Consider the following 23,465-nt stretch of genomic DNA (forward strand, 5'->3'; position numbering starts at 1 on the left):
ACAGCCAGGCTGATTACTGAACCATCTATTGTAATCCTCCTTAGATACAGGGCTGTTGCCACTCTGAAGAAGCATAGACCAGTTGGATCAAATGATCTGTTTTTGTGTTGGAAAAACAATATAATCTTCATACTTGATTCCCCACTGTCCAGACCCATGGGGCAGTTTGTAGATTTCAGGATTTGAAAATTGGAGTCAGAGCTTCTAATATCTTCTCTCGGACTTGTGTCAACAGCCCAGTGTGACATCAGGCTGATTACCGAACCATCTATTGTAATCCTCCTTAGTTGCCAGAGGACTGGAGAATTTCAAATGTTACACCTTGCAGAGTAGACCCAGCAGCTACATGTCAGTCAGTTTAACCTCGGTGGTAGGAAAGCTTTTAGAAATGCTAATCCGGACAAAATTAAAAGTCATTTGGACAAATGTGAATTAATTAGGGAAAGCCAGCACGATTTGTAAAGAGCAAATCATGCTTAACTAACTTGCTTGAGTTTTTTGATGAAGTAACAGAGTTGTTGATGAGCTTAATGTTAAAGCCCATGGAATAAAAGGGATAGTGGCACCATGGATGCAAAGTTTTCTGAGTGACGGGAAATGAAGAGTAATGGCGAATGGTTGTTTTTTTGGACTGGAGGAAGGTATATAGTGGGGTTCCACAAGGGCTGGTATTAGGACCACTGCTTTTCATCATCACTGTTAATAACCTAGACTTGGGTATATAAGGCACAATTTCAAAATTTGTGGATGACACAAAATTTGGAAGTATTGTGAACTGTATTATAAAGATGATAACGATAGACTTAAAGAGGACACAGACCAGCTGGTGGAATGGGTGATCATGTGGCAGATGAAATTTAATGCCAAGAAGGAACAGAGGGATTTGGGGGTAATTGTGCACATATCATTGAAGGTGGCAGGCTTGAGAAAGTGATAATAAGGCCAATGGGACCCTGGGCGTTATAAGTAGGAACAAGGAAGTTTTGGTGAACCTCAACTGGAGTATTGCGTTCAGTTCTGGGCACCGCACTTTAGGAAGGATGTAAAGGCAGTGGAGAAGGTGCTGAAAAGATTCACAAGAATGGTTCCAGGGTTGAGGAACTTCAGTTGTGGGGATAGATTGGAGAAACTGGGGCTGTTCTCCTTGAAGAAGAGAAGATTGGGAGGAGATTTGATCGAGTTGTTCAAAATCACAAGCGGTCTGGAGAGAGGAAATATGGAGAAACTGTTCCCATTGGTGGAAGGGTCAAGAACCAGAGGACATTGATTTAAAGTGATTGCCAAAAGAACAAGGGGCGACATGAGAAAAAAACATTTTTTGTAGCCAGTGATCAGGATCTGGCCTGAGAGTGATGGAGGCAGATATAATTTTGGCTTTCAAAAGGGAATTGGATAATTATCTGAAGAGACACATTTGCAGGGCTACAGGAAAAGGGCAGGCGAGTGGGACCAGCTGAGTAGGTCTTGCAGTGAGTCGGTACAGACATGATAGGCCAAATGACCTTTGTGTGTTGTGACCATCTGATTCTAGATCTGAGTGTGTCTGACTCATTCCAGCTCCACATGACTTTCCCTGCCAGGAACGTCTAGTCTTTGGAAACGCTTAGATTAAAATCGAAGATCAGTTTGACACTAGGGTGCAAGTTATACTAGAAACTTAGTGTGAGAAATTTCCTGGGTGAATAAGCTGCCTTGTAACATGTCCCAGACTGAGGTGTGCTTTGTACCATTGGAATGCTGTGTGCTACATGCGAAATTCAAATGATAACAACTGCATTAAATGGAAACGCACTGATCCGTCATGTCATCAGCTGCAGTCAGCTTGCACAAGAGCAGACGCAAGTTAGTCCCAGTTACTGTGTCTCAGTGATTTGCTGATTTGCATTAAATCCTGTTGCATGTATTATCCTGCAACATCAGGAAAGAAACCTGTATTGTGAGCAGTGTGTCAGTATGACAGTGTATTCTATATCAGGGTGAAGCTCATAATTTCCATAACAGGAACCAAACAAATCACAGTGAAGGTGATTTTTAAAAGTGTGCCCTTTGATTCATCAAGCATACATGTTAGTTGGAAAAACAGGGAGGAGCAATGCCACAATGCACGTAAACAGGCCTGTACTGACAATAGTTTATTATTTTTAAAAATTTGCAAATGTGTGTACATCCAGCCCACACAGCGTTTCTCCTCTTCTTGTGGTTTTCTTCAATGTAAACATTTTAATGTTCAAACTGCCAATCTAAACATTTATAGACAGGGCAGGTGAAGAGATGAACAGAGTTTGGTTTGAGGGTTTATAGTTGCAGGAGACGCAGGCAGGGACGAGGATGGTAAATACAGGCAGGTGGTGGGAGGGGAATGTGGGGAGAGCGGGTGGGGAGAATGGGCAGGTACGAGGGCCAGGAGAATGGACGAGGGCTGGTAGTGGGGACAGGGACGAGGGTGGTGGTGTTTCCATGCATCTGCTACCCTTGTCCTTCTAGGTGGTGGAAGTTGAGAGTTTTGAAAGTGCTTTCGAAGGAGCTTTGGTGAATTACTGCAGTGGATCTTGTATATGGTGCACACTGCTGCCATTGTGCATTGGTGGTGGAGGGAGTGAATGTTTAAGGTGGTGGACGGAGTGCCAATCAAGCAGGCTGCTTTGTCCTGGATGATATCGAGTGTTGTTCGAGCAGCATCGTTTAGGCAAATGGAGAGTATTCCATCACACTCCTGACTTGAACCTTGTAGATGATGGACAGGCTTTGGGGAGTCAGGAGGTGAGTTACTCTCCGCAGAATTCCCAGCCTCTGACCTGCTCTTGTAGCCACAGTATTTATATGGCTAGTCCAGTTCAGTTTCTGACCTGCTCTTGTAGCCACAGTATTTATATGGCTAGTCCAGTTCAGTTTCTGGTCAATGGTAACCCCCAGGATGTTGATAGTGGGGGATTCAGTGATGGTAATGCCATTGAATGTCAAGGGACGATGGTTAGATTCTCTCTTATTCGAGATGGTCATTGTCTGGCATTTACGTGGCGTGAATGTTACTTACCACTTATCAGCCTAAGCTTGAATGTTGTCCAGGTCTTGCTGAATGTGAGCACGAACTGCTTCAGTATCTGAGGAGTCACAAATAGTGCTGAACATTGTGCAATCATCAGTGAACATCCCCACTTCTAACCTTATGATGGAAGGAAGGTCATTGAAGCAGCTGAAGATGGTTGGGCCGAGGGCACTACCTTGAGGAACTCCTGCAGTGATGTCTTGGGACTGAGATGATTGACCTCCAACTACCACAACCATTTTCCTTTGTGCTAGATATGACTCCAACCAGTGGAGAGTTTTCCCCCTGATTCCCATTGACTCCAGTTCTACTAGGGCTCCTTGATGCCACACATGGTCAAATGCTGCCTTGATGTCACTCTACACACCAAATAGAACAAAGCAGCCTGTTCAACTGGCACCTCAACACCACCTTCGTCATTCACTCCCTCCACCACCGATGCACAGTAGCAGCAGTTTGTACTATCTACAAGATGCACTGCAGCAACTTGCCCAGCCTCCTTCAACAGCACCTTCCAAACCCATAACCGCTACCATCTAGAAGGCCAAGGCCAGCAGACACATGGGAACACCACCACCTGGAAGTTCCCCTCCAAGCCACATACCATCCTGACTTGGAAATATATCGCCGTTCCTTCACTGTTGCTGAGTCAAAATCCTGGAATTCCCTTCCTAACAGGCACTGTGGGTGTACCTACACCACATGGACTGCAGCGATTCAAGAAGGCAGCTCACCACCACATTCTCAAAGGCAACTAGGGATGGCCAATAAATGCTGGCCCAGCCAGTGACACCCACATCCCAAGATAAAATTGTGGCAGCCAGTTGTGCACAGTAAGCTTCCATAAATCGCAACATGATAATGACCAGATAATGTGTTTGAGAGATTGATTAAGGCATAAATATTTTCCAGGACAACTGGGATAGCTCCCCTGCACTTCTTTGAAGTGGTACCCTGGGATCTAAGTCCACCTGAGCGAGCAGACTCGATCTCGGTTTAACATCTCATCTGAAAGATGGCACTTCCAACAATGCAGCACTCCCTCACTCCTTCCCTGGAGTGTCAGCAGAGAGATTTGTGTTCAAGTCCTGGAAGGGAACTTGAGGGCACAACCTTCTGATTCAGAAGTGAGAGCGCCATCAACCGAGCCACAACTGACACAAGCATTTCAATCAAATAGAACAGAAACCTGGTAGCCTGTCAAGCATCCTTGCACTGCTACAGCCACTGGCCCAGATTCAGGGTTGGGTTTTATTCTATGCTCAGTGCAGACTCATGAATCTTTGAACTCCGGTTGGCATAAATTAGAACACAATTGCCCGATGCAGCTACTGCATAAACCTTCCTTTACTGGCCCACTACATTCCCTATGGGCAGATATTGCGCAAGATAATGGGATCATAGAATCACTGTGCAGAAGAGGCCCCTTGGCCCATCGAGTCTGCACCAACATGAGAGAAACACCTGACCGACCTACCTAATCCCATTTACCAGCACCTGACCCATAGCCTTGAATGTTATGAAATCAGATGGTTGTGCGCTCAAGTTCCACTCCAGGACTTGAACACAAACCTCTATCTGACACGCCAGGGAAGGAGTGAGGGAGTGCTGCATTGTTGGAAGTGCCATCTTTCAGATGAGATGTTAAACCAAGATCGAGTCTGCTCGCTCAGATCGACTTAGATCCCAGGGTAGCATTTCAAATCCTGGGCTTTATATAGAGACAAGGAACTTATGGTGAACCTTTAAAAATTACTGGTTCAGTCTCAGCTGGAGTATTGTGTCAAATTCTGGGCACCACTCTTTAAGAAGGATGTGAAGGCATCAGAGAGTCAGAGCGGAGATTTATAAAGAGCGGGAGCTGAGAGTCAGAGCGGAGATTTAAAAAGAGCGGGAGCTGAGATACAGAGCGGAGATTTAAAAAGAGCGGGAGCTGAGAGACAGAGCGGAGATTTAAAAAGAGCAGGAGCTGAGAGTCAGAGCGGAAATTTAGAAGGGCGGGAGCTGAGAGACAGAGCGGAGATTTATAAAGAGCAGGAGCGGAGAGTCAGAGCGGAGATTTAAAAAGAGCAGGAGCTGAGAGTCAGATCGGAGATTTAAAAAGAGCGGGATCTGAGAGTCAGAGCGGAGATTTAGAAGAGCGGGAGCTGAGAGACAGAGCGGAGATTTAAAAAGAGCAGGAGCTGAGAGTCAGAGCGGAGATTTAAAAAGAGCAGGAGCGGAGAGTCAGAGCGGAGATTTAAAAAGAGCAGGAGCTGAGAGTCAGAGAGGAGATTTAAAAAGAGCGGGAGCTGAGAGTCAGAGCGGAGATTTAAAAAGAGCGGGAGCTGAGAGACAGAGCAGAGATTTAAAAAGAGCGGGAGCTGAGAGACAGAGTGGAGATTTAAAAAGAGCGGGAGCTGAGAGACAGAGCGGAGATTTAAAAAGAGCGGGAGCTGAGAGTTAGAGCGGAGATTTAAAAAGAGCGGGAGCTGAGAGACAGAGCAGAGATTTAAAAAGAGCAGGAGCTGAGAGTCAGAGCGGAGATTTAAAAAGAGCGGGAGCTGAGAGTCAGAGCGGAGATTTAAAAAGAGCGGGAGCTGGACTCGGGGTTGAGGAGGTCACGATTCGAAAAGTGATGACGCAAGGGAGGCAGCTGATTGGTAAGCAGGGTCAGGTGAGTACTTCTACTTCTATTTTTTCTACTAATTAAATTGCTGCAATCCATGAGCTTAAACAAAATAAGGTGAGGACTTTAGACTGTAGTGGGAGTGTTGGAAGTGGAATAAGGCCCCTTGCATAATTAGCATTCTTTAAAAGGAGTAACTAACGAATTTAATCTAAAGGGAAGTCATGGCAGCAGAGCTCACACCCGTGATATCCTCCTGCCCAAGTGGGAATTTACTTCCAGTGTCCCTGCCGACCATGTGTGCAGGAAATGTGTCCAGCTGCAGCTACTGGCTAACCACATTTCAGAGCTGGAGTTGCGGGTGGATTCACTGTGGAGTATCCGCGATGCTGAGATTATCGTGGACAGTATGTTCAGTGAGGTGGTCACACTGCAGGTAAAGACTGAACAGGCAGAAAGTGGATGGGTGACCACCAGGCAGAGTAGAGGAAGGCAGGCAGTACAGGAGCCCCCTGTGGCCATCCCCCTCTCTAACAGATACACCGTTTTGGATACTATTGGGAGAGACGACTTCTCAGGGGAAAGCAGCAGGTGCCAAGTCCATGGCACCACGGGTGGCTCTGCTGCACAAGAGGGGCGTAAGAAGAGTGGCAGGGCTGTAGTGATAGGGGATTCAATAGTAAGGGGAACAGACAGGCGTTTCTGCGGCCGCAAAAGAGAGTCCAGGATGGCATGTTGCCTCCCTGGTGCCAGGGTCAAGGATGTCTCGGAGAGGCTGCAGGGCATTCTGAAGGGGGTGGGCGAACAGCCAGTGGCCGTGGTACATATTGGTACAAATGAAATAGATAAAACAAGGAATGAGGTCCTACAAGCTGAAGATAGGGAGTTGGGATGTAAATTAAAAAGTAGGACCTCAAAGGTAGTAATCTCAGGATTACTACCAGTGCCATGTGCTAGTGAGAGTAGAAATAACAGGATATATCAGATGAATACATGACTGAAGAAATGGTGTAACGGGGAGGGATTCAGATTCCTGGGACATTGGGACCGGTTCTGGGTAAGGTGGGACCATTACAAACAGGATGGGTTGCATCTGGGCAGGACTTGGACCAATGTCCTTGGGCGGGGGGGGCGGGAGTTTGTTGAAGCGGTCGGGGATGGTTTAAGCTAGAATGGTAGGGGAATGGGAACCTGAGCAGGGAGACAGAGGAGGGGAAACAAGGATAGAAACAAAAGACAGAAAAGTAAGAAGCAAAAGTGGAAGGTAGAGAAAAGCATGGGCGAGAAACAAATGGGGTCATAGTGCAAAATATATAGTTGCAATTATGGAGACATAGCTACAGGGGGTCCAAGGATGGGAACTGAACATTCAGGGGTATTCAATATTTAGGAAGGACAGAGAAATAGGGAAAGGAGGTGGGGTAGCCCTGTTAGTAAAGGAGGAAATCAATGTAATAGTGAGGAAGGATATTGGTTTGGAAAACCATGATGTGCAATCTATTTGGGTAGAGATAAGAAACACCATGGGGCAGAAAACTTTGGTGGGGGTTGTCTATAGGGCCCCAAACAGTAATGGAAATGTAAGGAAAGGCATTAAGCAGGAAATTAGAGACGCAATAAGGATACAACTGTAATCATGGGTGACTTTAATCTACATATAGATTGGGCAAACCAAACTAGCAATAATACCGTGGAGGAGGATCTCCTGGAGTGTGTACGTGATGGGTTTTTTAGACCAATATGTTGAGGAACCAACTAGAGAGCAGGCTATCCTAGACTGGGTATTGTGCAATGAGAAAGGATTAATTAACAATCTTGTTGTGCAAGGTCCCTTGGGGAAGAGCAACCATAAAATGACAGAATTGTTCATTAGGGCGGAGAGTGAAGAAGTTGGATTTGAAACTAGGGTCCTGAATCTAAATAAAGGGAACTACGAGGGTATGAGGCGTGAGTTGGCAATGATGGATTGGGGAACCGTACTTAAAAGGGTTGATGGTGGATAGGCAATGGCTAATATTTAAGGAACATATGCATGAATTACAACAATTATTCATTCCTGTCTGGTGCAAAAATAAACCAGGAAAGGTGGCTCAACCATGGTTTACAAAAGAAATTAGGGATAGTATTAGATCCAAAGAAGAGACATATAAAATTGCCAGAAAAAGCAGCAAGCCTGAGGATTGGGAGCAGTTTAGAATTCAACAAAAGTGGACAAAATATTGATCAAGAAGAGGAAAATGGAGTTTGAGAGTAAACGTGTAAGGAACATAAAAGCTGACTGTAAAAGCTTCTATAAATATGTGAAGAGAAAAAGATTAGCGAAGACAAATGTAGGTCCCTTACAGTCAGAAATGGGGAAATTATAATGGGGAACAAAGAAATGGCAGAAGAATTGGTTCTGTCTTCATAAAAAAAGACACAAATAATTTCCCAGGAATGTTAGGGAACCAAGGGTCTAGTGAAAGGGAGGAATTGAAGAAAGTCAATATTAGTAAAAAAAAATGGTACTAGAGAAATTAATGAGATTAAAGGCTGATATATTTGCCATAGAGGGAGTGTAGCGAAGGTTCACTAGGCTGATACTGGGGATGGCAGGACTGTCGTATGAGGAGAGATTGGTTTGACTGGGCCTGTATTCACTAGAGTTTAGAAGAGTGAGAGGGGATCTGATTGAAACGTATAAAATTCTAACAGGGCTGGACAGACTGGATGCAGAGAGGATGTTTCCCCTGGTTGGGGAGTCTAGAACCAGAGGCCACAGTCTCAGGATACGGGGCAGGCCATTTAGGACTGAGATGAGGAAAAATATCTTCACTCAGAGGGTGGTGAACCTGTGGAATTCTCTACCACAGAAGGCTGTGGAGGCCGGGTCACTGAGTATATTCAAGAAAGAAATTGATAAATTTTTGGAGATTCGGTGCATCAAGGGGTATGGAGAGAAAATGGGAATATGGTGTTGAGTCAGAGGATCAGCCATGATCATATTAAATGGCGGAGCAGCCTCGAAGGGCCGAATAGCCTACTCCTGCTCCTAGTTTCTATGTTTCTATATTTACAAGAATGGTTCCAGGGATGAGGGGTTTCATTTACGTGGATAGATTGGAGAAGCAGGGGTTGTTCTCCTTCAGGAAGAGAAGGTTAAGAAGAGATTCGATAGAGGTGTTCAAAATCATGAGAGGCCTGGACAGAGTAGATAGAGAAAAACTGTTCCCGTTGGTGGAAGGATCGTGAACCAGAGGTCACCAATTTAATTTGAATGGCAAAAGAACCAAAGGTGACATGAGGAAAAATTTACTGATGTGGTGAATGGTTAGGATCTGGAATGCACTGCCTGAGAGTGTGATCGAGGCGGGATCAATCATGCCTTTCAAAAGAGAATTTGATAATTATCTGAAGAAGAAAAAGTTTGCAGGGCTACAGTGTAAAGGTGGGAGAGTGGGGTTAGCTAAGTAGATCTTGCAGAGGGCCAGCAAGGATATGAAAGGCCAAATGGCCTCCTGTGCTGTTGCTGTCCTGTGATTCTATTCAGATTCTATATACCTCCACCACCTGAAGTAATCGATGTGCAGCACACAGTAACCCTGTCATTGCTTGATGGACAGTGTATGAGCTGGGGGAAACCTGTCTGCAATGAGCAGCAACTGGGACCTCACATCAGATTGTAAGTACTGTAACAGTGCTGCTGAGGGAACGAGCCAACTGTGCCTGAAAGTGTTGGCGTGAATTTTATTAAAGCCTCATGTATCCTCAGCATCTTTACTGTTGACTGTCATGAATTTCCATGGGGTTTGTTGGGGAGAGGAGTTGGGAGAGTGGGGCCGGATAGGCATCAGGATCCATTCAGTGCAGGCTTGTCTAACATTTTCGCTCTATCCCCCCGCCCCTCGCGCTCTCCCCCCGCCCCTCGCGCTCCCCCCCGCCCCGCGCGCTCTCCCCCCGCCCCGCGCGCTCTCCCCCCGCCCCGCGCGCTCTCCCCCCGCCCCGCGCGCTCTCCCCCCGCCCCTCGCGCTCCCCCCCGCCCCTCGCGCTCTCCCCCGCCCCTCGCGCTCTCCCCCCGCCCCTCGCGCTCTCCCCCCGCCCCTCGCGCTCTCCCCCCGCCCCTCGCGCTCTCCCCCCGCCCCTCGCGCTCTCCCCCCGCCCCTCGCGCTCTCCCCCCCGCCCCTCGCGCTCTCCCCCCGCCCCTCGCGCTCTCCCCCCGCCCCTCGCGCTCTCCCCCCGCCCCTCGCGCTCTCCCCCCGCCCCTCGCGCTCTCCCCCCGCCCCTCGCGCTCTCCCCCCGCCCCTCGCGCTCTCCCCCCGCCCCTCGCGCTCTCCCCCCGCCCCTCGCGCTCTCCCCCCGCCCCTCGCGCTCTCCCCCCGCCCCTCGCGCTCTCCCCCCGCCCCTCGCGCTCTCCCCCCGCCCCTCGCGCTCTCCCCCCGCCCCTCGCGCTCTCCCCCCGCCCCTCGCGCTCTCCCCCCGCCCCTCGCGCTCTCCCCCCGCCCCTCGCGCTCTCCCCCCGCCCCTCGCGCTCTCCCCCCGCCCCTCGCGCTCTCCCCCCGCCCCTCGCGCTCTCCCCCCGCCCCTCGCGCTCTCCCCCCGCCCCTCGCGCTCTCCCCCGCCCCTCGCCCCTCGCGCTCTCCCCCCGCCCCTCGCCCCTCGCGCTCTCCCCCCGCCCCTCGCCCTCCCTCCTTCTCCCTGCCCTTCTCCCTCCCTCCCTCCCTCTCCCTGCCCCTCTCCCTCCCTCCCTCCCTCTCCCTGCCCCTCGCCCTCCCTTCCTCCCTCCCTCTCCCTGCCCCTCGCCCTCCCTCCCTCTCCCTCCCTCTCGCCCTCCCTCCCTCTCCCTCCCTCTCGCCCTCCCTCCCTCTCCCTGCCCCTCGCCCTCCCTCCCTCTCCCTGCCCCTCACGCTCTCTCCCTCCCTCTCCCTCTCCCTGCCTCTCGCCCCTCGGCCCCTCCTGGCTTGGAACTTAGTTTAAAACACACGTTTGCACTGTTGGACTCTGTCCAATGACAGAGTAGTTTCTCTCTGCATTTCTTGCTGATAGACTCACTAGTGAGTTGGACAAACCTGTTTTCAAGATTTCAGCTTCTTACTATTCCAGCTGTGCGTATGTGTCCCACCCATTGCATGCAAGACAGAATGGATCTGAGTTTAACCCCAGCGTTGCAGCTTGGCTTGTGCACAGAGTAGACTATTATGGGTTGTTTCTATTTCTGTGAGCAGGTTCTCAATAATCTGATGGAGCAAAGCAGAGAAATCTTATCAGGTTGAAGAGCGGGTGGGAGGGCATCCAAATCCATTTCACAGTCACTTTGATGCATTTAATGTCCAGCATTCTCTGAATTTCCGACCAATTTCTTGTTCTTCAAACTGTAAGATGGACAACACCCTGTTCTAACTCTGAATAAACAGACTTAATGATTAATTAACTTTCATCAAAAAAACCCTCTTAGAGATGAGAGCGGTTTGACCCCGCAGTTCATTGGAAGGACCAGTAATCTTGCTTATTTTATTAATGGTGTCTGTTGTTCAATCTCAGTGAGGCCTGAAGGAGTTGCCTGCAGTCTGTGTTTCCCTGAGGCTGGGAGGATTATATTTCAGTTTGAAGTAACAATTTAATCTAGAAACTTCCATCATGTAGATTACCTGAAAGGCAAGCCTGTGGTTATGTTGATGGTTTGGGTGGTTTTGGAACATTTCTTCTGGGAGCTGGAATTCCGTTTAGTCCTGATATGTGGCTATTACAAACTACAATTCCCAGCATTCGCTGCAAACTGCCAAGAGAAGTATGAGGGAGTTCAGTTAATGTGAAGAGACTGGAGTAGCTGGGATTGTTCTCCTTGGAGCAGAGAAGGTTAAGGGGAAATTTAATCAAGATGTTTGGTATTATCAGGTGTTTTGATAGAGTAAATGCAAAGAAACTGTTCCAGTGACTGAAAGCTTGGTAACCAGAGTCGAGATGAGAATTGTTTTTACGCAATGAGTTGTGTGATCTGGCATGCACTGCCTGAAGGGACAGTGGAAGCAGATACAACAATCATTTTCAAAAGAAAATTGGCTAAATAATTGAAGGGGAATGTTTATGTAGTTATGGGGAAAGAGCTGGGAAGTGAATAGCTCTTTCCAAGAGCCGGCACAGGGCGATGAAGAAGTGCAGTTTTGTACAATGCAAAGCTCATGGTCTGACTGCTGCTTACACAGATTCACCTCCTGGATCAGTCAGTTCCAGGGAGCAGGAAGCACTGAAGCTGCCTACTGCTGGTATATCATTTCGTATCTGGGATGCACAAGCAAAATGTCCTGGGCTCTGCCTCTGGTCTGCACTGCAATAGCTCCTCTGAGCTGAGGACACGAGCTGGGTTGTATTGAAATTCAGCTGGAGTCCCACTCCTGCCTACTGGAACATGCAGATATGTGGAAATTGGATGAGAATAATATTAGCTACAACTGTGGTGATCTTATGGATCAAATAGCCCACCATCACTCAGTCTAAACTCTCAGTGAGAACTGAGGCCGTGGGGTGGCCAACACTGTGAATCTTGCAGAGGAGGAGCTGGGGAGGATAGACAATAGTGTTGAGCTGTGAGATGGGGGCAGAGGAGGAGCTGGGGAGGATAGACAATAGTGTTGAGCTGTGAGATGGGGGCAGAGGAGGAGCTGGGGAGGATAGACAATAGTGTTGAGCTGTGAGATGGGGGCAGAGGAGGAGCTGGGGAGGATAGACAATAGTGTTGAGCTGTGAGATGGGGGCGGAGGAGGAGCTGGGGAGGATAGACAATAGTGTTGAGCTGTGAGATGGGGGCGGAGGAGGAGCTGGGGAGGATAGACAATAGTGTTGAGCTGTGAGATGGGGGCGGAGGAGGAGCTGGGGAGGATAGACAATAGTGTTGAGCTGTGAGATGGGGGCAGAGGAGGAGCTGGGGAGGATAGACAATAGTGTTGAGCTGTGAGATGGGGGCGGAGGAGGAGCTGGGGAGGATAGACAATAGTGTTGAGCTGTGAGATGGGGGCGGAGGAGGAGCTGGGGAGGATAGACAATAGTGTTGAGCTGTGAGATGGGGGCGGAGGAGGAGCTGGGGAGGATAGACAATAGTGTTGAGCTGTGAGATGGGGGTGGAGGAGGAGCTGGGGAGGATAGACAATAGTGTTGAGCTGTGAGATGGGGGCGGAGGAGGAGCTGGGGAGGATAGACAATAGTGTTGAGCTGTGAGATGGGGCGGAGGAGGAGCTGGGGAGGATAGACAATAGTGTTGAGCTGTGAGATGGGGGCGGAGGAGGAGCTGGGGAGGATAGACAATAGTGTTGAGCTGTGAGATGGGGGCGGAGGAGGAGCTGGGGAGGATAGACAATAGTGTTGAGCTGTGAGATGGGGGCGGAGGAGGAGCTGGGGAGGATAGACAATAGTGTTGAGCTGTGAGATGGGGGTGGAGGAGGAGCTGGGGAGGATAGACAATAGTGTTGAGCTGTGAGATGGGGGTGGAGGAGGAGCAACTTCCGAGAGAAGAAGTTTGGTGTAGCAGTTGCAGATTTAACACAGACAAGTCTTAACAAGCCTCACCTAGACGCTTCAAACAAATTGGACTTCCAAGAGTTAAATTACAAGGAGAGATTACACAAACTAGAGTTTTTAAAAATTTGTTCATGGGATGTGGACCTCGCTGGCTAGGCCAGCATTTATTGCCCATCCCTAGTTGCCCTTGTTCAGAGGAAATTTTTTAAGAGCCAACCACATTGCTGTTGGTCTGGAGTCACATGTAGGTCAGACCAGGTAAGGACAGCAAATTTCTTTCCCTAAAGGACATTAGTGAACTAGATTGGTTTTAAAAACCAATCAATGTTAGTTTCATGGTTATCATTAGACTTTTAATTCCAGAATTTTATTGAATTCAGTTTTCACCATCTGCCTTGGTGGGATTCGAACCTGGGTCCCCAGAGCATTACCCTGGGTCAATGAATTACTAGTCTAGTTACAATACCACTAATCCACTGCCTCCCCAGAATATGTTAAAGGGTTGATTTGATATAAGTTTTCATTATATTAAAAGGAACAGGTAGGTCGGATAGAATTCCAGGGATGAGGAACATCAGTTACATTTGGAGAAGCTGGGACTGTTTTCCTCGGAGAAGAGAAGATTCAGCAGAGATTTGATAGAGGTTTTCAAATAATGGGGGGTCTGAGCAGAGTATATAGGGAGAAATTGTTCCCATTGGGGAAAGTATCGAGAACCAGAGGACACCAATTTAGGTTGATTGGCAAATGAAACAATGGCGACATGAAAAAATTTTATTTGCAACAAGTGGTTAGAATCTGTAAGTAAGTACCTGGGAGTGATAGAGTGAGATGAAGAGGGGTAGGAGGAGGCTCACGTGGAGCATAAACATTGGATCTCTTTGGTTGGATGACCTGTTTTTGTACTTAAATTCTGTTTGACAGGATAGATTGCTGCACCGATGTGACTTTTCTTTTGGGAGTTGAGAGAGTAATCCTCATCATTGTGTCAAATAGCCAACAAGAAACTGAGATGCAGTATTTTATTCTACAAGAGAGGCGGTACAGATGTCACATAACATGAGCAGAGAGAAAAAGAGGGTCCAGTCAATACACAGTCTACCCAGAGAGTGAAGGTTTAATCAGCATACATCATGCAGGCAGAGCAGATTTCATCCTTAGAAAGGATATATCATCCTTGGAGGGAGTACAGCGTAGATTTGCCAGAATGACAGCTGATCTCCAAGAGTTAAATTATGAGCGGGGAGGTTGGTTGCATTTCCTGGAACTTAAAAGTTTAAGGGGTGACTTGATCTTTTAAAGATATTAAAGGGAACAGGCAGGGTATATAGTGTCATGGACTGAGTTTGTGTTTTATTGTTGTCTGTGATCAAAGTGTTCAAATGTATGAGCTTAGTGTGTTTTCTTGCCCTCGGAATGAGTTGTCCCAATTTAAATGATTTCCAGCAGCAAACTTTTGCACCTTTAAAAATGAAGAAGCTCATTTATTAGCACACACTTGTCTCAGAGGTTTAAACACCACATCTTACACACACTATCTCACACACAAATAATAGATACAGATGAAGATAAAAACAAAACAATTACAATCTGGAATTATTTCAGTCTCTGTCATAGCAGGCCTATAGTTTCTTGGATGAATTGATGCTTTAGCTGGATTGGAGGCCTTGTAAAAGCAGAGGATTCTCAGTAAGCTTCGAGGATTCTTGAAGTTGAATTGCCAGAAGGCCGGTTCTTAGGTGAACTTGAAGTTGGGACAGGTTGGGGGAAGGGCCCTTTTCCCACTTTTGAGGTATAGCTGTATATTACCTTGACTGTGTAGTTGTCTTGCAGCTGGTTTAATGGCTTAAAAAGGTGTTTCTAAAGCTATCTGTCTCAGAACAGCTTTTGCTGTTAGAATTTAAAAGCAGGTAACAAACAAAGCCTTACCCATGTGAGCTGTGACAAGTCCAAAGTCCTTTTCCAAATAAGGTGTTGTGTTAGACCGGTAACATCCTGTGTTGTGGCTTTTCACACCAAGGGTTTCAGACAGCCAAGGCCTGTGTTTAGAATGAGGAGCCATCACAATACAATGAAAGCTCGATGAAATCCATTTCATATTCGTCTAGAACCCATTGAGTTTCGACATCTCTATTGTCCGGAGTCCTTTCTGTCCGTACATCTTTACCAAAGGGATGTGTGAATTTCACAAGTGGCTGTGATTGTCCATATTTTAATTAGGGGCAGAATTTTCACCTCGGCGGCCGCGTTCCCAACCTGCTCAGTGTGAAATGACACGCGATGACATCGGGCGAGCATTTCGACATCAACGTGCAGTTGCGCAATAGTTCAGTCAGCGGGCGCGCACGGGAATCGGCAACACGCCTGCCGACAATTAGAAGGTCTATTGGGCAGGATGAGGTTTCCAACAGCAAATAAAAATAAAATTTTTTAAAGTTTTACATATCATTCATAACATGTCCCTTCTCATGTGACAGAGTCACATGAGGGACATGTTTTTTGACATTTAAAATTTTTTTATTTTTGTTTCTCAGAACTCTTCATCTCTCTGAAGCAGCTCTGTGCCTCAGGGAGCTTTTCCAGCGCGCACCTGTGTCCATTCGCCAAGTTCCCCGCTCGCCACCCTCTCCCACCCCGGCACAGGCAGTGCTGAGCGCTGCAGCACGTGTTTCACGCTGGGCGGTCCTTAATTGGCCAGCGTGAAATTACAGTCCAGCCCCAATCACGAGTGGCGGTCGGCTTCCTGTCCATCTCCACCGAGCCTGCCCGACAAGGGCAAAACTCTGCCCTAGGTATTTACTTGAGTTTCAGGATTGTCTGGAGCTGGATACTGCCAAGTCACATGACATTCTCCATCTTAAACAGCTTTTGGTGTCCACTTTTAAAAATATAGCTTTAAAGTTTGTAATAGCGTCATGCCTGTCGTGGGCATACCAATAGTGAGAAACTCTTTCCGCTGTTGTGGAGTCTAGGACTAGTGAGCATAGTGTCAAATTTGGAGCCAGATCTTTCAGGAGTAAAATTAGGAAGCATTTCTACAGATAAAGAGTGGTAGAAATTTGGAACTCTCTCGTGTAAAGAGTAGTTGTTATTAGGTCAGTTAATTATAAACATGAGGTGGAAAATGATGAGTTCTCAGGTTTTGAAATTCTAGGAAACGGAATTCCAGTAGGAAGGGTAGCGATGAGTGTTTGATTTCAACACTGCCTTCAGGTAGAGTGAAGTGTGTAAACTCTTTCTCTAGTTTCTCTCGGATCTCCCATTATGCCCTCTCCAAATTTACCTTGACCATTAGACTCATGTCCTGCTCCCAACCCCCATTCCCACTAAACTTCTGAACACCCAACTTCCTTTCCTGGCCCCACAGTTACTGTCCCCCTTCCTTTCAGAACCATTGCCTTCATTCCCCCATCCTCAACACCTGGGTCTTTGAAAACTAGCTCCAAGCTCCCTCTCCTCTGCAAAGTTCATGTCCATCTTTCCATATTTAACTCTCCATTCAGGTTTCCCCCCCTGCCACACCACAACCCTGTGACTGTGACCTTGCCCTCACCCTCGCTCTCATCCTCACTGTAGTCTTTGACATGGTGAACCACACTCAATTGTTTGCAATCTTTTTGTCTCATTTGACCCGTCTGAAATTGCTTTCCTACAGCTCTCTGTCTCTATACCTATCCCCTTTTTAGGCCTTAAAACTATCTCATTGACCTGTTTGCTTCTTTGACTTGGTGTCAATTTTTGTCTGATTGTGCTCCTGTTGTAGGATGTTGTATATTAAAAGTGCTGTATAAAAGTATATTGTAGGAAGAGCATTTACAACCTAGGAGGATAAGTGGGGAACATCCAGAACAGCACTAAGCATGGGAGCAAATGAAGACATATCCATAACTTTGTAGTAGAGAGGCAGAGACGCTTCTGATTGGGAACAGCTTTCAGATCATTCTGAATCCGGCTTTGGGTAGAGTTAAGAGTTTGAGGGACGGGATGGGTTTGGTGGGAAGAAATGGGAAAAGGCAAACGGAGCTCATTGGAACTGAAAGAGCTGTCGAGTTTCATTTAGAAACAAGGATTGAGAATTGTTCCACTTAGTGATGAGGTTAAACAGGTGGGTGAAGGAAAGAGGGATAAAGGGATTTGGCAACTAATGGGAACAGGATCAGAACTACTGGTCATGTAGAAGTTAACCACCAACACATACAGATGGGCCAAATGGTCTGCTACTTTGTTGAAATTACTATGCTTGCTGGCAAGTGACTGACTCCAAGATGATGGCTTGGCCTTCAAATGTTGGTGCTCTGATCAATAAAGAACACAGGTCTCAAGCTAGGTAGCAATTCGATCATGACTGATCTGTACCTCAACTACATTTGTACCCAAAGAATTCCGCATTTCCATCACCCTTTTTGTGAAAAAGTGAATCCTGATTTCCCCCTCTGAATTGCCTGGCTATAATTTTAAATCCTTTTTCTGGATTTCCCCACCAGAGGCAATCATTTCTCTATATCCACACTATCAAATCCTTTTAGCATTTTTAAACACCCCAAGTAGACTTCTGCTTGACCTTCTAAACTTAAGGAATTACAACCTAAGTGTTTAATATTATAACTTCTTTAAATTACTTCCCGGGATGGTGAAATTTCTCTGCAATTATGTGTAATTTATGACCAATTGCGCAAAACCGGGCTTCCTTCAAGTCTCAACAGCAACTCCCATTTATCTTAATTTTTCCAGACACCTACACATACTTTTCATGTAACTAACTAAACACATTAATTGAGGAACTGCTTTGATCCCCCTGTTTTAAATATTGAGGTCACTTTTGTTGTGTAATATCAGTTCACTGAGTATATGTTGTTTTCCCTTTGTTTTTCTGAATCTTGTGCTGATCTATTTGCAGCATAAAACACCTTCCATTTCATCAACTGAGTATCATCATCCCATCAGTCCCAATGTTCAAGAAGGCAGCTCACCACCACCATTCTTTTTTATTATTCATCCAGGGGATGTGGGCTTCCCTGGCTGGGCCAGCATTTATTGCCCATCCTTAGTTTCCTTTGAGAAAGTGATGGTGAGCTGCCTCCTTGAACCGCTGCAGTCCACGTGGTGTAGGTACACCCACAGTGCTGTTAGCGAGGGGGTTCCAGGATTTGACCCAGCGACAGTGAAGGAACAGTGATATATTTCCAAGTCAGGATGGTGAGTGGCTGGGAGGGGAATCTCCAGGTGGTGGTGTTCCCATGTGTCTGCTGCCCTTGTCCTTCTGGTGGTAGTGGTCATGGGTTTGGAAGATCCTGTCGAAGGAGCCTTGGTGAATTCCTGCAGTACATCTTGTAGATGGTACACACTGCTGCCTCTGTGCATTGGTGGTAGAGGAAGTAAATGTTTGTGGATGTGGTGCCAATCAAGCAGGCTGCTTTGTCCTAGATGGTGTCAAGCTTCTTGAGTGTTGTGGGAGCTGCACTCATCCAGGCAAGTGGGGAGTATTGCATCACACTCCTGGCTTGTGCCTTGTAAATTGTGGACAGGCTTTGGGGAGTCAGGAGGTGGGTTACTCATCGCAGGATTCCTAGCCTCTGACCTGCTCTTGTAGCCACAGTATTTATATGGCTAGTTCAGTTCAGTTTCTGGTCAATGGTAACCCCCAGGATGTTGATAGATGGGGATTCAATGATGGTGATGCCATTAAACATCAAGGGGCGATGGTTGGATTCTCTCTTGTTGGAAATGGTCATTACCTGACACTTGTGTGGCACGAATGTTCCTTGCCACTTGTCAGCCTAAGCCTGGATATTGTCCAGATCTTGCTGCATTTGGACGTGTATTGCTTCAGTATCTGAGGAGTCACGAATGGTGCTGAACATTGTGCAATCATCAGCGAACATCCCCACTTCTGACCTTATGATGGAAGGAAGGTCACTGATGAAGCAGCTGAAGATGGTTGGGCCGAGGACACGACCCTGAGGAACTCCTGCAGTGATGTCCTGGAGCTGAGCTGACTGACCTCCAACAACCACAACCATCTTCCCATGTGCTAGGTATAACTCCAACCAGCGGAGAATTTTCTCCCTGACTCCAATTGACTCCAGTTTTGCTAGGGTTCCTTGATGCTACACTCGGTCAAATACTGCCTTGATGTCAAGGGCAGTCACTCTCACCTCACCTCTGGAGTTCAGCTCTTTTTTCCACGTTTGAACCAAGACTGTAATGAGGTCAGGAACTGAGTGGCCTGGCAGAACCCAAACTGGACATCAGTGAACAGGCCATTGCTAAGCAAGTGCCACTCGATAGCACTGTTGATCACCCCTTCTATTACTTTACTGATGATCGAGAGTAGACTGATGGGGCAGTAATTGGCCAGGTTGGATTTGCCCTGCTTTTATGTACAGGACATACCTGGGCAATTTTCCACATAGCCGGGTAGATACCAGTGTTGTAGCTGTACTGGAACAGCTTGGCTAGGAGCGGGGCAAGTTCTGGAGCACAAGTCTTCAGTACTATTGCTAGAATATTGTCAGGGCCCATGGCCTTTGCAGTATCCAATGCCTTCAGCCCTTTCTTGATATCATGTGGAGTGAATCAAATTGGCTGAAGACTGGCATCTGTGATGCTGGGGACCTCTGGAGGAGGCCGAGATGGATCATCCACTTAGAACTTCTGGCTGAAGATTGTTGCGAATGCCTCAGTCTTATCTTTTGCACTGATGTGCTGGGCTCTTCCATCATTGAGGGTGGGGATATTTGTGGAGCCTCCTGCTCCAGTGAGTTGTTTAATTGTTCACCACCATTCACGACTGGATGTGGCAGGACTGCAGAGCTTAGATCTGATCGTTGGTTGTGGGATTGCTTAGCTCTGTCTATCACTTGCTTCTTACGCTGTTTGACATGCAGTAATCCTGTGTTATAGCTTCACCAGGTTGACACCTCATTTTTAGGTATGCCTGGTGCTGCTCCTGGCATGCCCTCCTTCACTCTTCATTGAACCAGGTTCGATCCCCTGGTAGATAATGGTAGAGGGGGGATATGCTGGGCCATGAGGTTACAGTTTGTGTTCGAGTATAATTCTGCTGCTGCTGATGGCCCACAGCACCTCATGGGCGCCCGGTCTTGAGTTGCTCGATCTGTTCGAAATTTAGGTGGTAGTGCCACACAACACGATGGAAGGTACCCTCAATGTGAAGGCGGGACCGGTCACTCCTACTGATACTGTCATGGACAGATGCATCTGTGGCAGGCAGGTTGGTGAGGATGAGGTCAAGTATGTTTTTCCCTCTTGTTGGTTCCCTCACCACCTGTCCCAGATGCAGTCTAGCAGCTATGTCCTTTAGGACATGGCCAGCTCGGTCAGTAGTGGTGCTACTGAGCCACTCTTGGTGTTGGACATTGAAGTCCCCCACCCAGAGAACATTCTGCACCCTTGCCAACCTCAGTGCTTCCTCCAAGTGGTGTTCAACATGGAGGAGCACTGATTCATCAGCTGAGGGAGGGCAGTCCGTGGTAATCTGCAAGAGGTTTCCTTGCCCTTGTTTAACCTGATGCTGTGAGACTTCATGGGGTCCAGAGTCGATGTTGAGGACTCCCAGGGCAACTCCCTCCCGACTGTATACCACTGTGCCGCCACCTCTGCTGGGTCTGTCCTGCCGGTGGGACAGGGCATACTCAGGGATGGTGATAGTGGTGTCTGGGACATTATCTGTAAGGTATGATTCCGTGAGGATGACCATGTCAGGCTGTTGCTTGACTAGTCTGTATGAGAGCTCTCCCAATTTTGGCACCAGCCCCCAAATGTTAGTAAGTTGGACTTTGCAGAGTAGACAGAGCTGCAATTGCTGTTGTCGTTTCCGGTGCCTAGGTCAATGCAGGGTTGTCTGTCCGGTTTCATTCCCTTTTTGTGACTTTGTAATGGTTTGTTACAACTGAGTGGCTTGCTAGCCCATTTAAGAGTCAATCACATTGCTGTGGGTCTGGAGTCACATGTAGGCCAGACCAGGTAAGGTTGACAAGTTTCCTTCCCTAAAGGATATTAGTGAACCAGATGGGTTTTTACAACAATTGACAATGATTTCATGGTCATTAGGCTTTTAATTCCAGATATTTACTGAATTCAAATTCCACCATCTGCCATGACGGGATTCGAACCCTGTTCCCCAGAGCATTACCCTGGGTCTCTGGATTACTAGTCCAGCGACAACACCACTATGCCTCCCCTCAAGGGCAATTAAGAATGGGCAATAAATGCTGGCCTAGCCAGCAACGCCCACATCCCATGAACAAATAAAAATAAATCAGCTACAGCATGGTGTACGGCTCCTGTTACACTGTCCCATCACAAAGTCGAAGGGCAGGTACACACGGGTTACATACAGAGTAAAGCTCCTTGTACACCTGTCCTGTCAAACACTCCCAGGACAGGTTTCAGCATGGGGTTCGATACAGAATAGAGCCCTCTCTTCTACTGCTAGTAGGTATTCTATCATCTCAACTGTTGGAGCAGCATTTGATCCAACTCCAAGAAGTGGGGAGACAGAACCTCTCGCACTCACTGTTCAGCCTCACAACTGGCCTGACAAGTTTTGTTTCCTAGGCTGAAGCTTAATATATAACCCAAATGTGAACTGAAGGTCAATTTTTTTTCAAATTTGTTCTTTCATGGGATGTGGGTGTTGCTGGCAAAGGCAGCATTTGTTTCCCATCTTGAACTCAGTGGCTTGCTAGGCCATTATAGTCAACCACATTACTGTGGATCTGGAATTGCATGTAAGCGAGACCAGGTAAGGATGACCGATTTCCTGCAGTGAACTGGATGGGTTTTTAAACAGCATTGATAGTAGCTTCATGGTCAACGTTACTGATTTTCTTAATTAAATTCAAATTGCACCAGCTGCCAGGGTGGGATTTAAATCCGTATCCCCAGAGCATTAGCCTGGGCCTCTGCATTGCTAATCCAGTGACATTACCATTACTCCCCTACCTCCTTTGCACAGGTCTGTCAGTGCTGTCGGACGTGTATCCAGCCCAGATCCTGCCACGGCTACTGGACGAATACCACACCTCACCACAAGGAGCTGAGAAAACGAGGTGTGTGGAGACAAGGATGAAGATGGGAGAGGTTCTGATGCGAAGTACAAGAGCATTGGGTGAGTGGGAATTGATTATCGGGGCTAATACCTACTCATGGTAACAATGTATGGGTTTCTGTGGAGGAGTTGGAATATGCACATTTCCTATGCTCAGCCACTGTCAGCAGGACAGTCGGAGCTGTTGTTGCCGCCCAAGATTATTGTTCTCTGATTCCAATCCCTGTCTCTGGCAGTATTTAAATGGTGAAAAGTTAGTAACAGCGCTCCACAGAGACTTTTTGTTATTTGTTCAAGGGATTTGAGTATCGCAGGCTAGACAAACATTTATTGCCTATCCCTAATTGCCCTTGAGAAGGTGGTGAGGAGCCGTCACCTGCATCCACTGCAGTCCATGTGGTGTCAGTAAACCCACAGTGCTGTTAGGGAGGGAGTTCCAAGATTTTAACCCAGTGAATGTGAAGGAACAGTGATTATAGCTCCAGCTCAGGGTGATGAGTGGCTTGGAAGGGAGCTTGCTGCTGGTGGTGTTCCCATGTGTCTGCTGCCCTCGTCTTAGGTGGTACAGATGGAGGGCTGTTGAATGAGCCTTGACAAGTTGCTGAAGATGTAGATGTACACTGCAGCCACTCTGCTGTGGGAGCGAATGATTAAGGTGATGGATTGAATGCTGTTCAAGCAGGCTGTTACATCTTGGGTGCTGTTGAGCTTCTTGAGTTTTGTTGGAGCTGCACTCATCCTCACTAATGGATGAGCATGGCAGGTTTGGGGTTAAGCTACTTAAACTGTTTAAATGTTAACATAATTAAATCAGTGCATTGTCAAGCCTCCTACAAACATCAGGGGGCCAAATTAACATTCAGCCATTGCAGCCTTACAGCACCATGGGTTCCGTGGTTTAAATTTAATAATGAGTGAGTGAATGGCCTGAGCCAGATATCTCTCATCATAGAGCTGTGAGATCCTGTTGCAGTTATCTCTGATTGCATTCAGTGTACAAAACCATTGATCTCAGTGGTTAGTGATCTCTTCACTCACTGACAGAAGAGAAGATCAATCTAAGATCAATCTAAGAATTGAACACATCATGTGCACATTGCAGCAGTAGAACTGAGACAGGAGGTGTCAACTGGCCATGGTAATGTTGGCTGCTTCTTATCAGCGCTCTCCCCAGTCCTCACAAAGAAGCCTTTGTCTTTCCCTCGCCCAGAACATGGCCACCAATCTCATCACTCCAACCCAATGTCGAA

General features: G+C 47.3%; 1 protein-coding gene across 3 annotated transcripts in view; it reads left to right on the forward strand.

The window, feature by feature from the left end:
• tango6 (transport and golgi organization 6 homolog (Drosophila)) overlaps window positions 1–23,465 on the forward strand; it is a 121,910-nt gene that overhangs the window by 66,297 nt on the left and 32,148 nt on the right. For all 3 annotated transcript variants that reach the window (XR_013576977.1, XM_078544705.1, XM_078544706.1), the window contains one exon: window positions 22,123–22,275. Coding sequence is in view for 2 of the 3 variants with exons in the window: in XM_078544705.1 (XP_078400831.1) it covers window positions 22,123–22,275 (153 nt within the window). In the remaining variant the exon portion in view is untranslated. The remainder of the gene's footprint in view (window positions 1–22,122; window positions 22,276–23,465) is intronic.

Source organism: Cetorhinus maximus, chromosome 6, assembly GCF_964194155.1.
Source record: "Cetorhinus maximus chromosome 6, sCetMax3.hap1.1, whole genome shotgun sequence".
Classification (NCBI taxonomy): Eukaryota; Metazoa; Chordata; class Chondrichthyes; order Lamniformes; family Cetorhinidae; genus Cetorhinus; species Cetorhinus maximus.